The 27786-nt window shown below is 39.1% G+C and overlaps 1 protein-coding gene across 1 annotated transcript; it reads right to left on the bottom strand.

The window, feature by feature from the left end:
• Positions 1–729: 729 nt before the first annotated feature.
• Positions 730–27786, bottom strand: MEP1B (meprin A subunit beta). Its single transcript, XM_068397198.1, has 15 exons — positions 27724–27786; positions 23004–23022; positions 22768–22818; positions 22622–22664; positions 21544–21623; positions 19831–19948; positions 15545–15723; positions 13832–14050; positions 10527–10679; positions 9559–9774; positions 6607–7074; positions 4700–4882; positions 3946–4240; positions 1297–1495; positions 730–954 (listed from the first exon to the last, which is right to left on the bottom strand). Exons 1-15 carry the CDS (start codon positions 27784–27786, stop codon positions 730–732), a joined length of 2511 nt encoding a protein of 836 aa, XP_068253299.1.

Raw genomic sequence — 27786 nt, 5'->3', positions numbered from 1 at the left:
ATTGATTGAAAGTCGGTATGCAGCTTTACATGCTTTCTTTCTGTTCAGGTAGACTTAAAGGACAGCGCAGGCATGTCACAATGTATTTCCATCTTGCTCCGTTGTATGGCGATACACAACACTGTCAGACACTTTACTGACTTTAGCACAGTATTTTATCCAGATGGTGAGTTATTTTCCAGACTTTACAAACCTTTATCAATGAAGGTTGAGATAAAAGTAATACAACGAACGGTGATGTAGTTGTGGTTTTCCAGTGATGTTCATCTTGTGTCTTTGATCCTCGTTTGCATTATCTTCAGAAGGATGTTTTATTCTAAATGGGGGAAAAAAAACCCAAACCAAAACAAACCCACATCTCATAAGCATGTAGTGAAGGGAAATATGTGTATAATGTAAGAGTGTTACTTAATGTAAGAGTGTTACTTACAAAGAAACCAAAATATCTGGTATTGCACAGAGGTACTGCACCTCAACAGGCCATCGCATAAAGAATATTAGGACAAAATTCAAAAAGGAAGTCTGCTCTCTGGAAGACCATTCCTCTTCAGTTTGCTTACAAAATTTCTCGTGCACCCTGTGAGTCCCTCTAAGCTATGTCATTCTTGCTTCTTCCAAGTCTAAGTCTCTGTTTAAACTAAGAGTCCAGATGCCTGGGACTTTATGAAACTTCCTGTCAAAACCTGCCCAAATGTCTCTACTATTCTCTACACGGTCTTTCTGATCCAGTCATTCAGACAGTTTTAACCTGCTGCCTTCTTTTAATTCTCCTTGAGTCCTGATTTCCATGGCTACTTTGTTCCTTGCATAAAAAATGGCCATTGAAGAGGGAAAATGATTTTTAGATTTGCTTTTTGTTTTGACATTTTGGGTTGGGTTTTTTAACACCATATCCAGGCGTTTTAAAGGAACAGCTTTAGTAGAAAATGCAGTAATAGGTGAAATACAAGTCCACTAAGCGGAAAACACGGTTTAGTTACAAATTGAAAATGAGCCGCTTTGTTCACACTCTCCCACTCAATGTAGGCTGACATTGGGGCAGTAAGAGTGATGGGGGTGGAGAAGGAGAACAGGTTTTGAATGAAGAGGCTTTTTGGTATTTGATAAATCAGTAGCAATTAATGAAGCTCTTTAATTCCTAATCTCGAGTCTTCAGACTTCAAAAATGTTACATCTTCCAATTTACTTCTTACTGAATTTGATTGATTACATTTTTAGTAAATATAGGTAGATGTGTATATGTGTGTGTGTGTGTGTATATACATATATATTTGTTGAAAGAGGCAAAATACTTACTTCTAGAGTCAGGCTCTCCCCCTTTTCTTTTCCACGGCTGTATTTCTTTTTAAGGCACACTGCAGTTGTGATAGTGACAATAAGCATTACAACAAATACAGCTATGGTTGAAGAAACAGCTATTATAGTATTTTCTTGAGTTGAGCCTTTCCTTTCACACTTTTCTCCCATGTACCACCAGTTGTCACCTGCTGGACATCTAGGAAGTAAAAGAACAAATATGTGCTGTCACCTAAAGATTAAAGGCATGAAAAAGGCTAATTAATAAAAACAGCATCTGTGATGCACTGTTTCTATATCCCAAAGCATAACGAAGTTATCTTAAAATGGACTTCTATTTTAAAGTTGTCTTGAGTGGCCCACTGTCCTTACACACCTGGATGTGCTTCTTTCAGCTTCCCACTGTTTTACAGGTCACGTCTTCAGAGAAAGCCTTTGCCAGAAAACCCAAGCGCCATCCTGATCCCTTTGACAGCTTAACGCTTGGCCACAGCTGATCTATAGAGCTGCTGCTACAGAATGGTCATCTTTTGCTACCAATAGAGATGCCCTCTGGATCACTCAGCTCACTTATCTGCTTCCTTTTCCTTGAAGTTTATAGCACTTCCGTTGATTGATTGATAGAAAATTCAGTTTCTGCTCCATGAAACTGATACCTATCACTAGGACCAATGTAATGTAATATTTGCTTCCACTATTACTAATTAGCCTCATATCCTGATGCAATTCTGCCTTTTGTCATGCTCAGCTTTTACACAAAGCCCTTCTATATCTTCTTCACTCAGTCAATTTAAAAAAGGCTTTATAGGAAAGAGCTGAATAAGCTCCTAGGGCAACTGATCCAGAAGATTTACACTGCTATTGTTATCCAAGCAAGCCACATTTACCACTCTCCAGAAAACTTCATCCTCCTGTTTCCTCACATGTTCTTTGGGTTTTTTTTTTATTTCTCAGCTCACCTTATGCGGCAATTCAAAACCATGAGATAAATGGGGTGGAGACCACAGGCTGGACTCTCAAGTCATCTCTGACCAGATAGCAGCTGAACCAAAACTTAGGTGCATGAATTCCCCAGTTCAAGGACTGAGCTAATCGAAGGTGTTCCCAACACATTCCCCTTTTCCTGCTCAGTGCTTCTCCACTAGTAGATATGGTATGTTATGATCAGACCTTCTCATTGCCAGAAGGGGCTCATTTTCCAATTTAAAGAACTTGTATGAGCTGCCTCTGCTCTCCCCCAAGAAGGTGGTAAGAAAAGAAATTAACATCCTAGCAGTCATCTGGTTTTAGGACTAAAAACAATCTCCAGGCCTTGATTTCCTCACCTGATCCAGCATCACAATCAGCTCTGAAACATTTTATAGTGAGCACATGAGGGTCCCAATGATCTAACTGAAAAAAAATATGTGCGCAGTACTTCAAAGTGCACACCTGCCCTGTCTTTTAAGCTTGGTTGTTCCTTATGTATTGTTTTTCTAGTTCCTGTCTCAGCCATTTATTCAGAACTATTGTCAACCCTGAAAAACAAGTCCATTTGCAGTGCGCTGCAAAGATACTGACTGTTGGGGGACTTCATATGATCCAGCTTAAACAGAGTTCTGTATCACATTTCCCCTCGTTTCCCAGCAGAAAATCCGAGCAGAAAGTGAGGGCTGGTCACATACTTCTCTAGGCTGGAAAGTAGGTCACATAGGCACTAGAGCTTCAAATAGTCCAGAGATGTCAGAAAATAAATATTCTGTTTCCATAGTTTCAAAATCAGGCATAACATTCAGTGTAACTTTTTTTTGTCTTCTTGGAAGAGCTTCCTGACATTTACTCATATTTGTGACCTGCTTCTGATGGGTTGCACAAGAATTGTTTTTTTAAAAGGTTTCAAAATGGGGAGATACAACACTTAATGAGTCATCCTGACTCTTGTTGCTCTCGGCCTTTAGATGTTTGCCTCACAGCACTCGCCCAGTCTACCTGCCCTGGCACAGCATCACGTAAGATTACTATCTTCAGCCTTAGAGCTTGTTTGAGAGCTGAAACAATGCTAATCAGCCAGGTGGGTTACATAAATGTATCCACAGAGAATTAAATAAAAGTTGATATTAATTTTCTTGCAGGGCAAACAATCTTTTTAAGTAAGTCCTCAGCCTTCATTGCTGGTTTCAAAGGCAAGCAACTACACTTTGGTAATTCATGGTCATAATTTGCACTACATTATATTCTGAATCAAGTTCTAAAATGATGTCTATGCTGCTTCCTGCCTGAGAAGTGTTAAACATCTTTTCTACTGATATAAATATTCTTCTGCTTCAACTGCATTTATATTTAACTCTTCTAAATTTTGCTATAGGGACTTCTAAGAAAATGCACAGTCCATTTTATAACATCAGACTAATACATTACTGAAAATGATAAACACGTTTAAAATATAATTTATAGGGAAATGAAGCAGAGTACTTCAAAATGGTGAAATGCTGAGGTTAGGAGCTTTGTTGGCCAAACTGGTCCTAAGTTTAGTCTTGCAGTAGCATTTGAAAATATTTGCCTTAATCAGCTATAGTCTGTCTTACCTTTCATTAGGAACAAAGATTTATTCTACTAGAAACTTTCATTATTCATTCTAGAATTGATTTGAGAGTGAATAAAGGCAGTTACCTGCACACCGGTGCTCTATCTACAATAACACAGACACCATCATTTTCACAAGGATTATCTGGACAGGAATCCGGAACCTCTATCTCTGGCTCTTCGGTCAGAGTGACAGGGGTTGTTGTGGTGGGTGTTGTGGTGGTGGTAGACCTAGTGGTAGGTGTGGTGATGGTGGTGGGCTTGGTGGTGGGCTTGGTGGTGGTAGTGGCATTAGAAGTAGGTTTGATGGTGTTGGCACTGGAGGTATTCATAACAAAGGTGGGTGAAACACTTGTCTGCGTTGATAGTAGATGCGAAATATCTGCACAATAAAAACACAAGAAATAAGGTCTTTAGTTCATGCTATTTCTCCCCTTATTCTGATGGTAAGTTCTAATAGTAAAGAGCAAAGAACCTGTCCACAAATATAATGGATAAATAGTCTTTTTTATCTTTCAGGATCATGATGTATTTTGGAAATGTCCTCTAGTTTTTTTTCAGAAACAGACAATTTTATTCAAAGTATTTTATTCAAAATAATTTGCACAGGATTAGCATCATTTTGTACACCTTCACATGAGATAAAGGAATTATACAGTGTATGTACATATCCACAAATTTATTGAAACACGTGATTCATCTTTAGATATATGCATAGTTCCAAAACTGCTCATATGCAAAGTACATCATGTCTATTTATATCTACAGCACTAGTGACTTAGTAAGTGTGTGACACTCTGTGTTTACTGTACCATAAAGAATATCAGCTATGTTTACATACCTTCCATTGTTAAAAGAATATAAATACCATCTTCTTTAATAAAGTTGCGGCTTCTAAGTCTCTGATGTGTTAAAAATGCACTTGTTCCACTTCCTGGACCTCTCATGAATGTAGTTCCATTGGGAAAAGATGCTATGGATCCCACTTTATCTGGCCTATCCCAAAAATATGTTGATGAGGAATCTGGGAAAAAATATTAACTGAATGTGAGTGTTGGACCACTCTGGATTTCTTTCTCAATAGGGTCCCTTCCTTCTCATATACTCTCTGCTGCAAAGTAGTACTGAGGCCTCTCTCAACAACCGAGACAGACTGCGTCCTGCTTTGCCTGCTTCTGCTTAGCTGCTCATGGATGTCATGAATACGGAGAAGACAATAAATTACCTGAAACTCAAGGAGTAGAAGCAATTCTGAACCTGCCTACAATATTTGCAGAATTTTTGCCTGAGATTCCACACTGATGAGATGCACAAGACAATGGAGATCTTCAATGGCTTTGTTTAGCCTGAGGTATTGAGAAAAGAACCTGCTGGAGATGAGACTACTGGAGAGCTAGTTGAAAACCTGTTGTATTTTCTTTTTAGTTCTTTTAAAGTGTAGTAAGAAAGAAGAAGAGTAGCACATGAACCATCTGTAAAATGAATTAATTCAGTGCTTCTCAAAAGAACATCTCTTGATGTGGATGGAGGGCTAAGGGTACTTGAACAACCTGAATGGTCACAGGCCACTGATGTCCCCTCCATCAAACCCTGTTCTAAATCTCAAAGCTGCACCTGATTGTCTATGAAAGTATCTGACAGAGGGAGAAGAAACTGCCTGCTCCAAAACCTCTTCTGGTTAGAGAAAAAGTAGGAGTCACAAGGCTTCTCTTGGGACTCTGAGGCTATTACCAATATATGAATAAACAAGGGAGAAGGAGCAGAGTGCAAACAGGCTGCATGTCCACAGGGTCAGGGAAGTAAAAGGGCTAAGAACTGTGGCCATAACAGCAGAGCGCACAGGGAAAACATCAATCATTTATGGAGGACCTGGTGTGGTGCATTTTTCATTTACAGGGAGGACATTTAGTCTTTCTAGATTACCTGCCTTGTTTTCACATAGAGACAGTGTCATAGAAAAATGAATGTAAATCATAACATTTTTAATATAATATTGTGAATTAGACATTTTTGTGCTTTCCTTCCTTCACTAATATTACAGTCTGAAAGCCCAGGAAACTAATTCAGTGGTGGAGGAGATTTGTTTTGGCAAATCCCTTATATCGATGCAAAAAGTAATTTTTGCTTAAATCCAGTCTTCATCCAGTGATGAATATGGGGATTCTCTTTAATCTCTCTATAGAGATTCCTACCATTTCTCAGAATTACATCTTTACCTCAACTGCCTCCTTCCCAAGTTATTATGGACAATTGCTCCTTATCTTCCCACATCTTGAAAGAGTACCGGTTATGTAATATGAATCAGTACTTTGTCCATCTGGAAATTTGTGCTGACACCAGTGTACCTTTTACAAGGAGGGTGGGGATTTGTTTAATAGCTGCACTTTTATCTGGTATGATCAGTGTGTATTGTTAACTCAGTATTTTTCTTTTCAAGCCTTCTAGAAAACTTCCATTCTCAATAAAGCAGATATAAATGCATCTTCACAGAGCATATGAAAGAAATTTTAGTAGTGGATCATCCACCTGTTTCTTATGCAAATCAACTTTGTAATCCAGGGTCCCAGCTTAACCTACTTGTATGTTCATTTTTCTCGTGTTTGTGGATCAATTAGATTGTTGCTGCAAGCAAATGAAACATTCCAGAAGCTGAAAAAAATGCATTAATTTATGCAAAGAGAAAATTTGACTCCTTATCTTTTAGCTGTATTTTAAACATTCTGGATAGTACGTCTGATTTTAACTAACCTGATAATTTCAGGGGGTCGGTTGTTATACTTCTTTGGTTTGACATCCGTTGACGAATATCAGGATGCTGGTCAAGCAGAATCATGGTACCTTGTTGCCATGCACAGGGCCATTGCAACTGATCATCATTTGCTCCAGAAATCAAGTGCAAGTACATTGCTAAATTAAACGGGTTATCAGTGGTACCATTTACATACAAGCTGACCTGAAAAGCATATCCTTTACTAGAGTAAAAAGGTGGACTGTATATTCTTCCTGCTGTCCCTGCTGGACTTGTGTTGAGGAGATGTGTGAAATTTCTGATATGCCAGACGTGGTGGGGACAATGAGTTTCTGACAAGTTGATGTCGTCAATAGAGATGCCTCCGTTTGATAAGCCACTTCCTCTCACACCTTGAAACACAACTCGGAATTTATTTGTGACATTCAAAGAAAGATGATGGAGCTGCCAGTAAGTCGCAGGTGAACCTGAAAAACAAGGGTAGGGATCTCTGAGTAAGCAGTACAGTCAAACACTGCACAGGTTTAGGGACCCTACGCCAATGTCATGTAAGAATTTCTCAGTTCCACTGGCACTGACACGATGGAATATTTCTCCTGTAGATGTTATGTTTTCAGTGCAAGATCATATCTTCTCAATTCAGTTTTTCAACAGAAATTTATATGCATAGCAGCTCTTTAATTTGAGTGAAAACAGTGTTAATGGTTTTTAACACTGCTTTTTCTTTTATATTTTTAAAGAACATTACATTAAATTAGTATAAATGTTGTGATAATTAAATGCACAGATGGCTGTCACCTGTATTATTAAAAAGAAAAAAAATCAGAGCAAAGTATATTCAAATAATCGACTAACAACATGTCTCAACAAAAAATGCTGCAGAGGATTCTAGGAGCCTAGAACTACAAGATTTGTTCATTCAGTTGTTTTTGCATATTTACATGGCTTGTCGGAGGTTTACCTGTGCAGAAGCACTATTCACCCATCAAATGATTAATGGTACTAAGTTCATATTAAAGCCAGTCATTTCCAAAACCTACTTCATGTGATAAAACCTCACCACGAGTCTGATGAAGCATCCAAAAGCGCCTGCACTAGCAAATTCCGCTTGACTCCAAGAGCAACGTGTGCAAAAGCAAAGACCTCGGCACAGGGGCCGAGTAAGGCAAGTGAAAGTAGGAGATCCTTTGTTAACAGTATGTGCAGCAAAAGAGTTTCTTTTGCTGTCTGGTTTATGTTCACCTGCATGGAAGACCAAACTTTCAGCTGCATTTATGGAATAAGCAGTGCCATTCCCAGGTACAGAACTCATGCTTCACTTTCCTAACAATTCTAAACACAACACAATGGATCTCACATATGAGTCTTGATTTCTTGCCATTTTTCATTACCATTATAGTTAGGAGGAAAAAAACCAAACCCAGAAACAAGAACAAAAGCACTCCACTGTTTTCCATTAAATTGCTTTCTGCACAAACTAAAGTTTTTTTGAACTGCACAGATTATATGCAAGACTGGGGTTTCTGACTCATGTTCAATGAGCAGATCAGCTACTGTGCTGTAAAATGTCCCACCCCCACAGCCTCCCCTGCTCCCATCTGAAGGCAGCCACAGCTGCCACAGACCAGCAGAAAGGGTTCAGGGCTTGTCCCTCAGCCTCTCGAGCATGGTGGTTCAGTGCAAACCCATGAGCAGCTCAGACAGGATGTCAGGTCATGGCTGGAAAGGGCTGTAGTGTCACTGTTCCTTCCAGTTTGTTGACTGCATCCATGAGGGTAACTTCTCACATGAGAGAAGTGAAACAGCTTGGGGGAAAAAATTATCTTAAACCACTCCTGAAAGTTTTACCAGAGGTTGTCAAAGTAGGGTGCACATTTGGACACGCATATGAGATCAGAGACTGAAAAGGAAATTATGGACTTGAGAAAGCAGGAATGGAAGCTGAGACCTAATACATGTGAAAGAGTATTTGCGAAAAAGGCTGAAGTGTGGATAAAATAATCTTGGCTTCAAAGTAGGGTTTGAAAGAGTTTGGAGGGCTCAGACTGATCTGAAATCTACATCTGCCTTAGCAGCCCTGACACTTATATTAAGGATTCCTGATGGCACACAGGGACGATGAAAGCATCAGGGTGAAGAAAAGAGGGAAAAAAAAGAAAAGAAAAACAGGCACCAGCAGCAGCTGAGCCTAAAGGGACAAAAAGAGGCAGAAAAATGGACTTGATACCTATTTGGTAAAAGAACTTGCTCAGACCCTTATGTAACCAGAAGATTGAATTAGTTGTAGCTGTAATGGAGACCAAGTAATAGTTAAATATTTGAGAAAGTAATTTAATCATAAGGTGACTTTGGCAATTCTAGCTTAAAGAGCTCTTGTCCATTGACTGACCTCAGTTGCTCATTCTGTAGGCCATAGGCTCCTAAAACCACAAGAACTTAATTTTCTTCAAACTACAACTCAAATCATGATCTGCTGCCCATCTATTTCAGTTAAGTCATTTCAAACCATGTTTAAAAAGTAAGTTAAATTTTATTTATCTTTTTTAAACTGGTTTACTAGGCATTCCAGGGCACTTATACTTTCCATTTCTTTGTTATAACTTTCTTATTCATTGTAATTTATGCTAATGACCAAGTTCATCTGTTGCTATTGATGCCAGCAATTCTAGTACAGTTAAAATGACTGCTCATGGAATTTTAGCTATTTTGGTGAGAAAACTATCTTGATAACGCAAGAGTTTGTGATTTGTGGTAATTGATTATATTATAGGAAAACGTCTGATGGAGGATCCATCAAATATAATTTCACCAGCAGAGAATCAATTACATAGTTAGAGAAGAAGCCAAAGAACAATGCTAGAAGACAAGTCACTTTGCTACAATATTTTGTCCCAGTACTTTGAAAAGGATATTGAGTATAGATTAAACCAAAATGCAATTTTATTCCGTACCTTTTGTCTCTTCAATGAGTCTCAAAGTACCGTTCGGATGGGCTGCAGTATATTCCCTGACCCAGACAAACAGCCGGTCGCTTTCATGACCGCTGTTATAGAAATAGAATTGTAAGCACTGAAAACCCCTTTTGGGATACAGAATTCGACTCTCCAGGACAGCTGTGCTTCCCTCTGCTCCAGCGCTGGTGTTGAAATGCATGAAGTAGCCAGAATCTGTCAAAGTCAATGAGAAATGCACAGTAGAGGAGAGAGAAAGCAAAATTTTCCTGGCGTACTGGTATTATTAACACTGTATTGTAGTAACGCTAGAAGACATGGTCAAGTCAGGGTAAGGTAGATCCTGAACAAATCCTCAGACTGAGAACTGTTACCTGTTCACATTCTCTAGAGGCAGAACTGTTCTCCTTGCAACTTTTTTCCTCACTTGACTGTCTCTAGCAATTTATACTCAAAAGTATGGGCTTTTACTCTTTCCCCAGTGACAGTAATTCACAGTTGACTCTCTGGAGGACTGGTTTAAGCTCCCGAACTCACGAAGTTGTCTCTGACAGATTCAGAAACGACTTGATATATTCTCAATGAATTGTTCACTTGAGCCCTGATAATATACATAATTTCTAAACCCCAAGCCTTTCCAAAGACTTACTGAGCAATTATTCAGAAAAGCAGCAGTCTTTCTGGTGTGCCTGCACCATAGGTTAGAACATTTTATATAGATCTCCTGTCAGGATGTGACACTAAGACTAGAAAACAGATCAAAAGAGATGACATTCAATCTTCTTATATAAGCAGAAAATTGAATGTATCACATGATGTCCCTAAGTATGTAGATTTATGTTGCTTAGTTAAAAAATAAACTGCAATTTGACAACAAATAAACAGAGAACAAGGCCAAGATCAAAGTCAACTCACACGCCTCTGCAGAAAGTACTTCTCAGAGAGATAAGAAAAATCTTTTCTCATACCTTTGCATTCTCCCGTATTAGTGTGATCAGTATTCGGCCCAGAAGGAACCTGAGACAAACGCTGCCAATCGCTGTTATCGTCTGAACTTTGAATCATGCCACATACATTATCAAGTTCAAAATTGCACGTGTCCATGAAACTTAGGGAGGAGGCTGTAACATTTTAAAAAAAAAACCAGTTGTGAATCTCTATTACATGACATACATATACATTTCAATTTTGAAGGTCCAAAGCCAAGAGCAGAGAACAACTAAATGCAAACAACAAATAATCAGCAGCTTCAAATACCATCAATGTTCATAGGTATAATATTCAGGAACTCGAAGCATTTGCAAATTAACACTAACATTAATAAGATATTATCAGGACCACTCTGGGCACTTAACAAGCACAGGAGGGTGCCAGCCAATTATCATATCACATCTTTTATTTATAAAAGGAATGCTAATACCAGCCCCAACCCACCAACCTTCACACAGTCAAAAGGTCCTGAGACTTCCCATTCATTCCTCTGCTTTCTTTGGGCCAGTTCACACATGGCCACAGGTTTTGACAAAAGTTCACTAATGTATCAGCTGGAGTGCTTGTTTTGAAATATAGTAGAGCAGAAGTTACTTCACTGCAATAAGCAAACCTTGATTTTCAAAATGCTGAATTGAAAAAAACATTTGGCAAAGGTACATTTGGGACCAGTGGGTATCTCATCTCATACAAATTAAGGTGTCTTGCATATAACAAGTGAAAAATTAAGTGAAGGAAGACTACGCAGTTGAATAGGAAAGGGAAAACACTGTATGAAAAGTTTTTCTATCTCTAAAGCAAACCCTGGCTGGGTGAGGGAAGACACAGTCCAGGTTTATCCCTATTCTTAGATTTGCTTCTCATTGTACCTTGTCTGAGCTCTGTGTAACACCGGCCATGATTTGAAAACAGCTAAGTTAATAAAATGCTTCATGATTATTGCTTTTCAAACTACATATAAAATACTGTGACAGGTTTAAAGGTTTCATTGCATCACAAAAAGGACCTTGAGTATCAGAAAAATCAACCTCAATGGCACTTATGCTGTAGCTCAGGGAAGCACTTAAGTAGGAACTGCTGCCAAGTCAGTTGTACTGCTGCGGTATTTTTACTGTCCTCATAGAAAGCTAACAGTCCTCTAGAGGTTGCCAGGCTATCAGAAGTGTTGTATGACTGATACCTTTTAAGATACAGTGTTGGTATGATGATGTAAAAACCGAGAAAAGATTTTCACAGTAAATGCTGAGTGCTGGAGAAAGGAAAAAAAAAACCAACCAGCGAGGGTGTCAGTAAGAATGTAAGCAAAAATGGAGAAGTATTAGATGAAAGAACTCTTTGAAATCAAAATACAAAATAAAATATGAAGTCAATTTGCCCAAACATGAAAGCAGTAGCCTAACTATTTTAATTAGAAAGTGCTGGCCGGCGTGGAGTGGTGACCTGAACAACAGGAAGAGAGAAAAGCAAGACTCAGTAGCTTACAATGTATTTCTTAGGTTAATTAATGAAATAGGGGAAAGGGGCACTGCTTGAGAGAGGTTTTTAACTGCATCTGCACCAAAAGCCATATATTTTCTTGATATTTAGTGAAAGGCTGGGCTTGGAAGAAAATACATGGGGGATAAGTGCTGAGTCCTAACTTCCAGTGGCTGAGGGAAACCTCATGGTCAGTTCTGTTAAGCGGTATGCTAGAAAAGGAAAGTAAACTAGATCTAGTGTTATTGTATGGCCTGAAAGACAGTCCTGAAGAAGAGATCAGAACAGCACTAAAGTATCAGTCAGGATTTCTTATGCTGTGAGTTGTGTTTTTTCAATTTAAGAACAAGTTTCCTATTTTTAGTGCAATTTCCCAACCACACAGTCCTTTAGCAGAAATGCAGTGTAAACTTGTCCTTAAATCACGTTCAGCAACAGAAGTAATCTTTTGATTCCTCTGGGAGGATATCTGCCACCCAAACCATGTTTGGTGTTCTCAGTCTTTCCTCTAACTTGAAGGGATCAGCCTAGCAGCTGGGTGGGTGAGGGGTGGGACCTGTGAAGCACCCATCCTCCCAGGCACAGGGGCCACTTAGGCAAATGCTGGGTAATCTGAAGACCACTTATGGCTCTGTGAATATTGTGCACATTATATGAAGCCAAGGGACAGACTGGGGAGCAGGGCAGAACCTGATTGCACTGACAGGGTGGCAGTTTTGTCACTAATTTCAACATAGCTGAGGCTTATTTCACTCAGGGAAGATGCCTATGGGTTAAGAAAAAAGTTAAAATGTCGTGAAGTATTTATAAAATGCATGAGAATGATGGAAAGTATACAAGATTAATGGAGAGGAAGAAGGACCCCACTCACTGCTAAAGATATCCTTAGCTGTAAGCACTTGTATAACACCTAATTGACTGTGCATCAAGTGCTGGAAGCTAAGGCTGCGTGTAAGTGTATGCTCAGTTTAGACCCACATGAACAGAAATATTTTCATCAGAATCGTATGGTCATAGAAATGCATTGTTTTGATAAAACAGTTTGATTATTATTTAAGGTATCTGTAGAATGAGGCTTAAATATAATTGTAAACCAGTACTCGTTACTTGGGATACTGAGGCAGTGAAGTAGAAGATTTCATCTGAGTGCCAGGGCACATTTGATGCAATCACAATTACAGAATTAAATTCCAGTTTGGTAATAGAATTCTCTGTATTTCTCTGCCTCCTATTTTCACTCAACTTTCTAAAATAAATCACACGTGAGCAAAATAACTCTTTTGAGCACTTTTGAAAGAGACTGGGTTTGAAAGAATAAAAATTTTAAAAGCTCATATTTCCTTCATAACAGCATCTGTATCCTATTTACATGAATATGCACTCTGTCTCACAGATTGCATGAGAGCGGGGTAGATATCTTTTGCCACAGCAAAGATACTCATTTCTGCAGTGTCTGACAAAGAGCTGTGGAATAATGGGGGAAAAACCAAAAAGTTTTGTACAGAAGCACACATTTTAAAGAGTCACCCAAGGGATGAACAAGAATCAGCTGCTGAGTGAAGCTGTTTTTTAACTAAAGGTCAGATAAAATTGCACAGAATACTCTGCTAAGCAGCAGTGTTTCTGCAGGAGGGCTACATTATTTCTAGCTGTACCATTATTTCTGTTTTTTTTAACACAATTCACTTCTCCAAATATGTTAACATCTCTTTAACTTGTGCCTGGATGAGTCCAGCATGTATGTATCATCACCCTATTTCTTTCAAACGCCAGAAACAAAAAATTTAAAAGGAATGGAGAAATTTACAGCAATTGTACAGCCGGTTCAGTTTCTTGAGATCATAATCACTGAAATCCATTCGCTGTCCTATTACATCCATGAAGTCTGGTATGTTAGTGATGATGGTGGGTTCAGTTCCATTCCTGAACGCAGTTTGGCTATAGTGCATCACGGAAGTATAGTCATAGGGAACATTCAAGGAGTCTGTTGTTTTGTCATCATATTTGTTGAAATTATGATCTTTACCTAAATGGGAATAAAAGGAAAGACTGTTTGTTGCCCAAGAGGACCAAGTTTTGATGTACTGTCTTAAAGTGACAGAGAATCCATCAGATGCCCAAGCATTTTTCGTAGTCGTTTACTTGTACTTACTCTGTAAAACTATTTTATTTCTAGTCTAGTTATTTACTTTCCTCTTTCAGCCACTGGAACATAACATGATGACTTCTACTGGATGAAGAAAAGCTTTTTGCCACCTGAAATCTTTTCCCTGTGAAACTACCTGTAAACTTTGATGGGCTTGTGACACCCAAAAGTGGAGATACTCTTTCAGTACTCAAATTAATACAATTTGCAACTGTAATATCTCCCTGTTTCTAATCTGTATTCTCTGATGTTTAATTTCTGGTCATGTTAGCTCACAATAAACGAGTTAGAGTTGTTATCAGATAAGCTTCCAGAACTTAACTTTACAGGTATTTTCTGGAGTATGAGCAAAAAACCATTACTAGCTACCCAATGGAAGGTAAAGCTTTAAATGTTTTAAATTAGTCAAAATACAGTAAGTATATTCTGGTCAGTGTAAAAAAGCTGCAGCAGTTTCAAATAGCTAACAATAATGCAACTTGTCATTAAAGAGTCAGCGAAAGATAATGGAAATCAAATAAGAGAGTCTAAGTCATTTTCTGTAATATATACTTGCATATGCACCTGACTATTGATCATGACTAAATAAGAACGCATTAGATTTAACCACTATCTGTTTTTTTCAGTCTTCTGTGTGTACCTGTATTAGGAAAGCATCACGTCTGTGTATATAACTTTGTTTTGGAACTGCCCGAAAGTCACAGAGGACGATGGCAAGCTGAAGTGGCACAGACTGTCAGGCAAGGGTCCCGAGGAACCCTGTGCCAGCTCTCAGGCTTGTGCCAAATACGCTGACACTTATATTCACAAGCTGCATCGCCAAAGTAACCGCTCATGCAATGCGGACCCTGAAAGGGGTCCCTCTGGTCTGCACACCCTCTCTGCACTCTCTGCTGTCTCAGCTCTGCTGCCTGCATGGGCTGTAGCAGCTGGGGAGAAAGGACGACTGGTGTTTTCACTGGAGATTTTCTACTGGCTTTGGTCCCACTGGGTTTTTCAGAGTGGGATTTTTTTTCGATTCCTTTTGTTTTGTTAAGGGCTCCCAGAGTAACAGTGTTTTTAGAGCATTCATATAAACAAACTAAATTATTCTCTTCTGTTGCTCTGCTGTACAACATGTAGTATAACAGGACTCAGATCTCTAGTGAGGTCTCTGGGAACTGCTGTGGCACAAGGAATAACCACAGCAACAACAAATGAGGCTTTCTGTCCCAAAAACCTGTCACTTGATATTTAATTTATTGATATGCTGGCTTGGAAAACTAAGTCCATGTGAGCGAATAGTGTGACCACTGAAGGATGGCTGGAAGGGACATGCCACAGCTAAACCTCCTAAAACCAGAGCCTGAAAGGAAAAGGTGGGGAGTGACTGACCAGACTGAATCCTGTCCCAGACGATGGACACGTAGTCATCCCGGTCAGACCGTGACTGCTCATGCCAGAATCCCAGGGCGTGCAGGAACTCGTGCTGGATTGTCCCGATCCTGTCACAGTTGGCTCCGATGGAGAGCTCTTGCAACCCCTCTTGGTGGTTTCCCACGGAGGACCAGCAGCTAGCATTGAAATAAAATGAGAGAGGGCTCCATGAGATACATGCCATGCCCACGCCACGCAAACTCCAGAATCAGTCTGTTCAACAGGTATATTTTCAACTTCAGTGTTCAAGTTACATTTTGCTACAGAGAGCACTTTTTCATTGATCTGTTCCGTACCGGATCCTTTCCTCCCACATTTAGCTCTGTTTCGATGAACAAGCTGTTCCCCTGCTCTGGCTTTATTGTTTTTAATGGGTTTTCTTTAGCAGAAATACGTTGAGCTATTTGTGACAGAAGAAAACTGATGAGGATTTCATTGGTAATCTGGTAAACATTGAAGACTATGGACACATGATTTAGAGCAATTAAAGAATTGCTTATTAACAATTTTTAGCTGGACCACAGTATGTAACTGTGACTGCACCTGAGCCTGTCCCTGTTGTAAGGTAAACCAGGTTTACCTTCTGAAAGGTTGGCAGATTTGACAGTGCTTTTCACAAGCTCTTTTCTGTCTAGTTATTTGTGAGCTGCTACGCTAGAGCACTTGCTGCTGACACACGCTCACAAGGAAGAGCAAAACTGCAGCTGTGCTGGAAGTTTTTATTAAAGAATAAAAAAATTCAGTGAGCTATCTGCACAAGCCAATAAAATGGCACCCTGTGTCCACAAACTAGCAAGCAGAGAGAGTTACATTTAAATTGATATTTTATGCAGCAAATAAATCAACACTTACCCAATGAAGTCCATAAAGTTAATCGGGAGCAAAATATGCCATAGGATTTGCAGTCCTATCACCCCAGAAATTTAAAAACACAAGCATGCCATGCGCTTTCGAACCCTGTAACTTATTAGTGCAACATATTCCCCCGTATTTCTATTTGCACAAAGCAGCACAGGCCTTGGCTATCGATTACTCATTAAAATCACAGCATGAGACCTGGGAGGGAGTACATGTGGCATCCATGATTTCATGGGCTTCCCTTCAACAAGACCTCATACCAATTATGCAGCTTTTTCTGGTTGTGCAGAAGTCTAAGAAGTTCATCGCAGTTCTGGGTCCACCTCATACCAAGGCAGTTCCCTCTGGCTTCACATCTGCTGAGCAGAGCACAGCAGGCTACAGGCAGATCCAGGACACTTGGCAAAATTAGCATCCAAAGGCCGGGGGATGCAGCAGTGACACCATCACTCTGCAGTCGCAGAGGGAGTAAATACATGGTCTGTGTTGCCCAGCACTGAGAATCAAACTAGCTGAATGGGACAGGGCACTCCAGAGCAATGGGCACCTGGAGCCCCATGTTAGCAATGTCTTTAGGAGAGGAGAAAATGAGGGGAAAGTCACAGCTTCCCCAAGTGTGTGAGAGCCGTATCTCCCCTGATTCAATGCTTTCTGCATTGCTAGTTGCTCTATCAGAAGCTAGAGGAACAGGGAAGTACCTGCTCTGACTTCTTTTTGGAAGATGGGCTGTAAGTAGATATATGCCATCAGTAGTGATGATGCCATCTAGAAAGCCTGTTCTCTAAGAGCCAGCACTTACTTCAGACACATTTTTATACTGATGTCCTGCTAGTAAATAACTTCCCATCCTATCACAGATCACCAGTATCAGCACACAGACACTTTGACTTACCAGCATCAAGCTGATTAGCCAGGGATCTGTATTAATCCACTTCTGCATGGGTTCCCTTTGCTGTGTGCCACAGTGACAGAGATGAGGTGGACTCCTAGGAGACCTCCATGAAAACCTGATGTCCCATGTGGAAACACTAGAGATGGGGCTGATCTTCCCTGGTCTGCTAAGCATTTGACTCTACCACACCATGCAATTTTTCCTGCTGAATGAGTCCTGCTCTTCATAAGAAGAGTAGGCAGAAATGGCACATCCATTGCAGGATGCCATCCCAGCCTGTTCTGTGAGCTTTGCAGGCATCTGCCACATCTGGTGTTCCTGCATTTCCATAATTCACAAGCATCCCTCATGTATTTTGCTTAGCACACAGGCTGGAGTCAAGAAAAGGTCTTTAAATAGATCCACAGTCTAACCTCTGCTGCAGATGCATAGACCCAAATAAAGGGTGAGGTGAAAGGCTGTGTGCTAGAAAACTTTACATGCACCTCTACTCACTTAGTGTGATAAATATATATATATATATATATATATATATATATCTGTAAACATAATGCAGGCAGTAGCCAAGGCTTGGTGAATGGTAGATGAAGAATATGGACATGGAGAAGGCTCTTTGCAGGGGGGCTGAAGACACTGTGTGTATACATCAGAGACTACAAATGTATTTTTACACAGGGCAGCCCACATAACAAAATGGCAGCCAGCTTCTTTCGTGGCTGACTTCACTTGAATTCAAAAGGATAATCCAGATGGGGTCTTTATGGCCTGCTACAAATCTTTTTGACACAAAGTTCCCCCACCTTCCTCTGTCTGTTTTATAGATGTAACCAAGATTGGAAAGGCAAGATGATTTATCAACTTTTTCTTGGTGCAATAAAACTTTATACATCTGGCTGGTGTTGCCAGGGACTTTGTGCTCCTGTCTGCACTGTACCCTCTGGACTGAGGTCTTTAGTCTGCAGTTAGAGGAGTCCTACCTGATTAAAAAAAATAGTTAGGAACAGCAGAGTGGAAACGTGTTGGTTTATCCACCTTTCTCCTTGTCCCATTATATCAGAAGACCGGAACGGAGTGAAATGAAAGGCAGTTAATGCAGGGTCAGTCCTGATAATTTCTCTGTACTGCCCCAAGCTAGCTCACTGAAACTGGACAGCCGTTTTCAGGAGACTGCACCATTTAGCTCCAATCTTTTAAAAAGTGCTGTTGAGCATTAATTGTTCTACTGATGTGTCAGCTGAGATGATAGAAACATTTCAGGGCAAGCAACACACCAGGCAGTGAGGGCAAGATATGTTATCCCACTAGAGTGACTTGTCTTCATCACCATGACTCATCTATTTTTAATAGACATAGAAATGAAACATTGTGCAGAGACCTCTTACTTGCCATAGGCTAAACATTGTGGTTCCTTTTCAGGTACAATTATTAGCAAATTCAATGCATAGTTTATATGACGAAGGACTAAAAAATTTAGCTACATGAGTTTTCCATTTGGCTTAAAAAGCCAGAGTTGTTAGCACAGGAAAATGCATTGCTCCCTAAGTCTCCACTTATATATCTTTCAGGGTTGAGTTTCAATGTCATGTGCACAGCATGAAGAGTAGAAAATATAAAGAGCCAGAGTCTGAAGAAATTTTGAAACAATTATCTGCTACAAATATCTCAAAACAAGTCAAAGGGAAAGGGAAACATTTCTATTATCAGAAAATCTTTTCCAATTTATGAATGCATTCTCATACCGGGAGATGATTTTCTGAAAGAAAATTTCCTCACCAGGCTATCAAGCTTTCCCTGATCTTTTCTAACAGAGAAATGGTTCAGTATAGAGTGGAGAATATATTTATTCTTGTTGTATAGTTTTGACAGAGACTGTCTTAGAAAGGGAAGCAGCTGGGGCAATTTTGACTTCTTTACTGGAGTCTTATTTTGCAAAATTTAAGGTTGAATAGCATAATTACTCATCAAAAGAGGTAAATAAACTGAAACCTCTGTAAGTGCTGTGCAGCATTTAAAAATAACGCTGTTATATCTGAATGCTGGTGTGACATTGTTGAAATGCAATTCCATTTGTTATAGTTAAACAAATTCATTGTCCCACAGTTAGAACTACCATATTTCCGCTGGGATTTTTTTTACTAAAAACTAAGGTATACTGAGAATGACCATTTTAAAGTGACACTGCAGATATCCAAAAATCAGTCAAGAAAATAATTGGCTTGTTTATGATATCTTTTACCATGCCCAGAAAATTACCTCTTAAAGGACTTGATTACCTCTTATGTTTAAAAAAGTACCAGCAAGAAATTGTTTGTTACTACCTAGGTAATACCTGTTTTGGAAACTACTACAATTTCCAGTTAAAAAAAGACTGGAAAAACAGACACAACAAAAATACAAAATTATAATCAGATATATGAGTTTTAGAGTGAATACTGGCCATGAAAATAGCCTGTAGCCAAACAGGATGAGAGTTATTTTACGTTACTTCTCTTACCCACTTCCTTTGAAGACAGATATGTAATTCTTCTCCCCCTTCCAAGGTTTGAAGTCAATGCAGGTTTTTAGTCGATACTGTTCAAATGCCTTGAGGATGAGCCCCTTAGCATTCATTTCTGCAAAGCAAACAGTGTTCTTGTCAATACCGAGCCAATAGGTTTGTACTATTATCTGTATGGAGCGAGTCCTAAGGATGTGTCACTCCAGCAATCTTTGATTAAAATAAGCAGGACTTTTGCTGAATTAAGAGCTGGGTAGGGACCTAAAAACCATAAATTAGGCTGTTGTGAGATTGTATCTTCCTCTTGTTTTGTTTCCGTGTAATTTTTCTTTGGTACTTATGTATAAACTAGGACATGATAAGCATATAATACGTGATAGTGCATGGTTCTTAATTTTGTAAATTCTTTCATTTACTTTGCTGAGATTTGTGTGAGCAAGTATTAAACAAACAGGGAAAAAAGACATCAGATTTCACCTAGTGCAGACTGCAGGCTACAGATCTCTCACAGAACCTCTCCAGGACTTGAACTGCTAACATTATGTCTGGGTTATCTCCTCTAAGCAACTTGCATGGTTTCAACCCCTTCAGAGGTTTAGATCTGAATCTAAACTGTGGGTGGGTGATTTTTTTTTCTCCCACATTGTGTAGTAAGGGCACAATCTCCCCACTCAGTATACAGTAAGAACGCAAGCTCCCTGTCTCACCACTTGCCTCTGCTGTAAAGAGCCACAGCTGTGTGGATTTGAAGGGATGGAGACAAGCCATGACCTGTCCCTGGCCCCACAACAGGGGACTCAGCAATGTCCCATTGCAAACTGCATTGCCTACCAGAATGGAACTGGGCCCCTCAGTTCAAGAAAGATAAGGAATTACTGGAGAGAGTCCAGCAAAGGGCTACAAAGATGATCAGAGGCCTGGAGCATCTCTCTTAGGAGGAGAGGCTGAGAGAGCTGGGTCTGTTCAGCTTGGAGAAGAGAAGACTGAGAGGGGATCTTATCAACACTTACAAATACCTTAGGGGTGGGTATCAAGAGGAGGGGGCCAGACTCTTCTCAGTGGTGCCCAGTGACAGGACAAGGGGCAATGGGCACAAGCTGAAACATGGGAGGTTCCATCTGAATATGAGGAGGAACTTCTTTACTTTGTGGGTGACAGAGCACTGGAACAGGCTGCCCAGGGAGGTTGTGGAGTCTCCTTCTCTGGAGATATTCAAAACCCGCCTGGATGCAACCCTGTGTAACATGCTCTAGGTGAACCTGCTTTGGCAGGGGGTTGGACTAGATGATCTCCAGAGGTCCCTTCCAACCCTTAATCATTCTGTGATTCTGTGATTCTGTGAATGCCAGTTTGCCATCGGTGCTGTAGATGATGTAATGGCCAGGTAAGCTTTCTTGCTTTAAAAAGGTCTTCAGTGCCCTGTTTTTCTCCTTAGTACAGTTTCACATCTAAGACATATGCTTTTAAAATCAAATCAATCTGCTGAGCCATAACAATGACAGGTTAAGAACCATCCAAGAAAGGAGGTGAGAGCCAGCACCAACACCAAGACGATACACCCTGCTTGTGCATGACCAGGCCCAACCCTGCTGTGGGAAACGGCCTGCCCAAGACTCACGAGAGGAAAGGATGCCATAGTATCTTTATCAACCTGTATTTAGCATTTCAATCAACATGACATACAGACATTGTCAAGGGCAAATACTGTACCCAAGCTATCATCAAGGACGTAGGGGATAACGTGGGGCCACAAATAATTGTCACCAATGATGGAGTTTCGTTCCTGCATATGAGAAAGAAAACAAGTATGCAGTCCTCAGTAAAAAGTGATTTAGGATCAGGGACTACAACAATGCTAAAGCAAAGCATGTCTCCTACAAGTCCATGTAAGACATAAGAAATCAAAGAAGAGCTCAAAAACTTTGGAAGATCACCCAGACGTCTAAGGCTTTGATTTTAAATCCCTTCACTCCCTTCTACCAGTGTCTCCAACTTCTGCAGCACTTTCTCCATACAAATTACCTGAGATTTTGATGCATGTGTGAGGAGACCTTCAGCTCCTGTGGGAAGCATTAAGATATAAAGTCCTGAAAACTGCACACAGATTAATAATTCTGTAATTTTTCATAACACAAGGGTTTGTTCCTGGGCCCTTAGCAAGTGCTTTCCTTGTCTCCCCTGATACGCCCAAGCCAAAGCAGTTCACCAAAAGGGAGAGTAAAACACTACTGACTTTCAGGAGTACAAGACGCTTTTGGGATTTCTACTAGGAGATGTAACTTGTTATGTAATAAGGTTTTTTTAATTGATCAGATAGAGATACTGGACAGATGCTTTAAAATGTGGTATTACAGATCTAATTTTTTCATTGGTTTTAGAGAATCTACTTACATGATGAAGGCTTTGCAACACCAGTCTGTAAATTTAATTGGCTCATAATACATATTGTGATGATAAATTAAGAATCTTTTATATGAACCTGTCTGGATGTGATCAGTGCTTCTGCAAATATAAAAACCACAGTAAAGGAAACAAGAAGCTAATAATATTGATCTAATGGCTAAACCGACCTTATTCTGGATAATGTTTCTGCAAATGCACTTGACTCTTTCGCTGTCTATGACTTTTGGTAGAAATCTATTCCCAAACATTTTCAGTTTATTGTTACATAAATAGCATTTATTGTTAGTAGGAGCAGGATGCATCAATCATTTTCATGTCAGTGATAATTTACATCACATAAGTCAATGGCACATTTCTGATTTTATATTTTATATTTGAACTCACCCCGTCAAGTTTGATGTCTCCCTCAAAAAGGTCTAGTCCTAAAGCTAAAGGGAAGAGGAGATTAACATTCAGTTATTTTATTGATTTGTTACTACCGTAATGAAAATCATCAAAAAAATTAAAAGACAAACTGAATTTTTAAAAAACCTTCATTGATGTCAAAGATGTCTTGATCAATTCCTCCATCTACATCTATTTCTGAAAAATAAAAAGATAACTGAGGTAAGACAGTAGCCCTTGCTGTTGTCTTTATGAAGTGTGAAAATTAATGCAATAACAATAACAGTAATTATAAATCTGTGTCTGTCCCAGCGATGTTTATGAGCAGCTGTTTTTGTTGACTGCCTCCCATGCATACAAATAGATCTCTAAACAGAACTCACCAGTTGTCTCCGAAGCAGGCTGGGGAGGGGGAAGAAAAAAAAAGATATTATTAGAAAGGCACATAATGAAATGCAGCTCGCATTACTCTCTCAACAGTATTAGAGATACGATTTAAACTTAACTGACAGCACTTAGTGCGTGGCTTTGTATTGGATTGACTGGACCCACTGCCTTCTCATTTGACTGGAAATGTTTATTTTCTTATGTGCTGGTTTTGTGTTCTCCCCACTTCAGGTTGCCCAACGAGTAACTCGCCCAGTATTGCTTCCATGAAGTTTTCACAACTGTTTTTCTCTCACAACTCAGGCAGTGCCTAATGGTCTTTCACAAATGGGAAAAAAGAGCCTATTATTTCTATCAAATCGAGTATCACTACTAGTCAGGTGCTGTACAGAACCTACGGAAGCTATGCTTAACTTTCCATCGTAAAGCTGAAGATGGGGGAATAGAATGAGCTGTCCAGCATCACGCAGCAAATATTTGGAGGACTGGGTACAGGGTCCAGGTCACCTCAGCCCCAGATCAGTGCCTTAGCTGGTCTCTTTACCTCAGCAATACAAACTCAAAGGCTGTTTCTGCAATGTGCAAAATCCAAGTTCCATACTGGAGTAAGACCATAATGAGATATACATAACACACTTTTCCTTGCCATAACATGCCCATAGAATATAATCTATAGTCTTTTATTGGACTAGACACTTCATTTTGGACTGGTTTGGACATACTTGACATAATATTACACAACCATTTCTCACATAGTGAGTAAAATAATGAACAGCCTTTCTAAGCAATTGTTGCTGGGTGGGTTTTCTTTTTTTCTCACCAGAGTCTTGCATTCGTATGTTTTAAATGAAGTTCACAAACTGAAGGTAAAAAACACCCTTAAATTCTAAGCTCTGACAATATAGGTTACAGATATAGCAAATGGTAAGATATAACAGCAATTCTGCAAAGGAGGGTGGGATTTTTACTTTTATTTTTACTATAGTTCCCCCTCCCAACTGTTTTTCTTTCTCCATGTAAATACTTCGTTATCTTTCATACATGCAATTTTGCTTGTAGGACTTTTTTTTTCAGTGTGATAAGCACCTGCAACCTCCATTAAAAGCAATGAAGAGTACAAGATCAGAATGTTGAAAACCAGCAAAAATCAAGTCTATGCAGTGCACAAAAATATTAATTTTGGTAATTTCTACCATCTATAGGACAGATAAGAAAATAGTATGGCCAGAATATTCAACATGTTCTTCTAGACCTGACTCTAGGGACATAATGATGGGAACAGTTTTGAGGGCAAACATAACTTTGTGCCCTAAAACTGATGGCATTCATACAAAAACTTTAACCAAATGCAGAAAAATATAACTTCAATGAAATTTCTTCATTTGGAAAAGGTTCAGCAAGAAAGCTTTAAAATTGTCAGAATGTCCTATTTTAGCTTTTTAATGAAATATTAATTTTCAATCTGAAATTACTGCCTTGTGAAAACTTCAGCAAATGGCAGGAAAAAATATTGTAAATACAAAAGCCTGAAATCTCATTTTATCATTTTGATTCACCTGAACTAAAATTAATTCAAACTGTTGCTTCACAGTTTTTATCAGGTTTTGATAATTTATTCTGATTGCCTAAGAGGGGAAAACCATTTTTTTTTAACCAAGTAGAGACTGTAATTTATAGGTTTAAGAGAGATAATGCCTAACTGGTATGAGCTGGCATGATCAAATGCTTAATATCTAAATGCTATATAAACAGGCAAAGTTTTTAATCAACTTCTGCCGCTGCTTCTTCATTTTCTTAATGAAAACTACCATCCACATATGTCCTTGCCCAGTCTAAATGTAGGATTTTGACCTTGAAGTGTTGGTTACAAAAAACATTGAGTAGAATCTGTTTCTTGACCCAATTTCTCCTGAAACGACCCTGTTTCAATACTTCACGGTTTTAGGTTGTTTCAAAATTTGGTAGATTTTAAGACACCTGACTCTCAAAAACCTGGTGTCATTGTGGGAAAGTGACCGAGACCATCGAAAAACTGTTTCTGGAGTTGGGCAGATGCAAATGCTGAAGGATTGATTTTAATCTCACATTTCACTGAGTTAACTGGTATTATTCAGGTTTACACTGATACATGAGAAGTAAGGATGGGGACTTCAGAAAAAAGAATAAGCTTGTAACTGTATACAGGTACAGTTTAATAAACCAAAATATCTTTTCCAAAGAAATCATCCATAAATCTGCAACATCAACAGACTCCTCTTACATTCTGAAGTTTTATTGCACACATATCCTCTCATTGCATTTTGTTATCGCTGGATATGCATGAGACAGTATCCAGTCCACGTATTCAAGTTTTGAAATGAAAGCGTGACTTTTAAAATAAGTTGAAAGTACACAGGCAAAGTGTGTAACAAGCATTTTGAAGATTTCATTTGCTTTTAAACTCCCCCTCTCACACAGATTTCTAGCTAACATGGAAGAAAAAAAAGACAAGTAAAGCCTGCAATATTCAAAAATTAAAATCACATTATTGTCTTTTCTGTTAAAGATCGTTGTTAGAGGAGAAGAATCATACTTATATACGTTGAATGCTCTTTTAACAATTAATGGAGTGTAAAATGTTTCTACAGTTTCAATAATTATAAACTACAATATACCCATATTGACTAATCAGAAAGCATAACTGTGCTAAAGGTAAAAACTGGCTATCTCATGGAAAAGCTCCTGTATCAGCAGCAAAAGCTCACAAACTGAAATCAATGTAGCTAAGTCCAGCAGCACTTTTGGTGCATAAAGTAAAATGTGAGCCCATGGCTGAAGAATACCAAATTCAGCAATTGACTGAAATCCGGGCTGGTCCTCAGTGTCTGAAAACTGTCACTGAATGTTTTATGCTGAAGGAATCCCCTTCATCATTCCTTTCCATTTCCTTCTCAAAAAAAAATATGTCTTTATTCCTGTGAATCTTAACAGCAAAATACTTGTTTTCAAAAGGTGTATGTCTGTGTACGAGTATTACTCATTTGAGTAGCAACAGCTTTGGTCTCAATACCAGCCTGGCAACTGAGACCTATAAGATGCATTTCTAGTCTCTGAAAGTTTTGTAAATGAATAACAGATTCACAGTTCACAGTCACATACAGAGGAAGGTTATATTACCTGTGGTGTACCAAAGAGGACTCTAATTTAATCTAATCAATGCTACTTTTAAATCTACATACAGAACAAAAGTTCTGAACATTTATATTAGTCCCTAACTTTGTCAAACAACATGGATTATGTGAATTAAGTTACATTAAAGGTAGGTCAAATGATGGCTGTGAGCACATTTAACTGGCAAATAATTCAAGTGCATCTTGAATGGGTGGGAAACATCTCACCTATTTTAATCATGTGAAAACTAGGTAAGTAGACTCACTCAGTAATCAGTGGAGAAACAAATGCGTAATTGCATACATAATCCATCTGCCCCTAAAATAGGTATGGCACCACCATGATGCCCTGGCATCTCCAGAAGATGATCCACCTCACCTAGGTTGGACATCTATTTAAGGATGCGATAAATCACCCCATGAATATTTCCCTGTCTCACCATGAATTTCAGATGGAGTATAGTCAACCAGTTTAGATGAGACACCCTAACTTATCAGTGTTTTCTCCAGACTATATAACTTCTAGTATCGTCATCCAGAAATACAAAAGAAGCTCTTCCTGGCCATAAGCCACATGGAAATGAAATAATTAGCCCTGGTCAATAACCAGAAGCCCCTGATCAGGACCTGGTTATTAGGAGTCAGTTCGATGTGTGATAGCTTGTAGATATTAGTAGCACCCTGCATCACCTACTACATGCTTTATCAAAGCATGTAGAGGAATATAAACAAGGCTGAGACTTGGGTTTCCAAAAGGTTGGGAACAGAGGAACAGGTAGTCATGATGGGCCGTGGAAATACAAAGGAAGTGTGGGGTTGGGGTAGTGGGGGATACAGGAGGACTATGGGAAAGTTGGGGACATGAGGTTGAGCTCTTGACTTAGGGAGATGTATGAGCATGTGTTTGTGGAGAGGAAGAGGATACGACAGCCACAGTGAGATGTTGGAGCTGGATTCATAGAATTGACAGTTAAGTTGCATAACTTAAAATAGATAACCTTATTCCACTTAAGTAATGTCACAATAAGTAATACCTTACTCTGTAGATTACCCTGAAGCAATGAATAGCTGAAAGGAACTTTCAACAACCTACCTTTTTTTTTCCTCCGAACTAATTATTTTGGCATTAAATAGTTCAATTGGATTAGGGGAATAGTCATTAAAAAGCATATCCAGTGGCTACAAAGGCATCAATTTCAATATCAAATATATTGTGTTAGCACAAAAAAGAAAAATCTTATTTCCATTCAAATATGGAGTAGCAAAATAAATTTTAATACTTGATTCTAACTCCAGATTTGCTGTTCTGGTAACATTACTTTGTATACTAGTGGACATTTTGCTTAGATGGGGAATGCAAGGTAACCTCTTCCCATGTATAGCCAGGGCTATTAAAAATAGCAGCACCAAGACCCTGAGGAAACAGAAATCTTTCTCTCTTCCATGCAGATGACAACAGAATTCTTATGTTGCAAAAGCAACATACTTAAGTCTTTTCCTCTCAAACTCATTTAAGCTGCATTGCTTACTTGATCAGATAAAGAATATGCATTCTTTGTTTTCTTACCTGACTCCAGACCACCTGAAGAAGAAGCCAAGTTAGGAGCGCAGGCACAGAAAACCAGCCCAT

The sequence above is a fragment of the Nyctibius grandis genome, chromosome 3 (genome assembly GCF_013368605.1).
Source record: "Nyctibius grandis isolate bNycGra1 chromosome 3, bNycGra1.pri, whole genome shotgun sequence".
NCBI lineage: Eukaryota > Metazoa > Chordata > Aves > Nyctibiiformes > Nyctibiidae > Nyctibius > Nyctibius grandis.
Note: the sequence above shows the minus strand (reverse complement) of the source record. Positions and strands in the feature narration are given on the sequence as shown.

Coding starts and splice junctions, on each gene's coding strand:
- MEP1B (XM_068397198.1), bottom strand. CDS start 27,786: ATGGGCTGGTTTTCTGTGCCTGCGCTCCTAACTTGGCTTCTTCTTCAG. Junction 9,775..10,526: donor TAATACGGGAGAATGCAAAG/GTATGAGAAAAG, acceptor TGACTTTGACAG/ATTCTGGCTACTTCATGCAT. Junction 7,075..9,558: donor ACTCATTGAAGAGACAAAAG/GTACGGAATAAA, acceptor CTTGTTTTTCAG/GTTCACCTGCGACTTACTGG.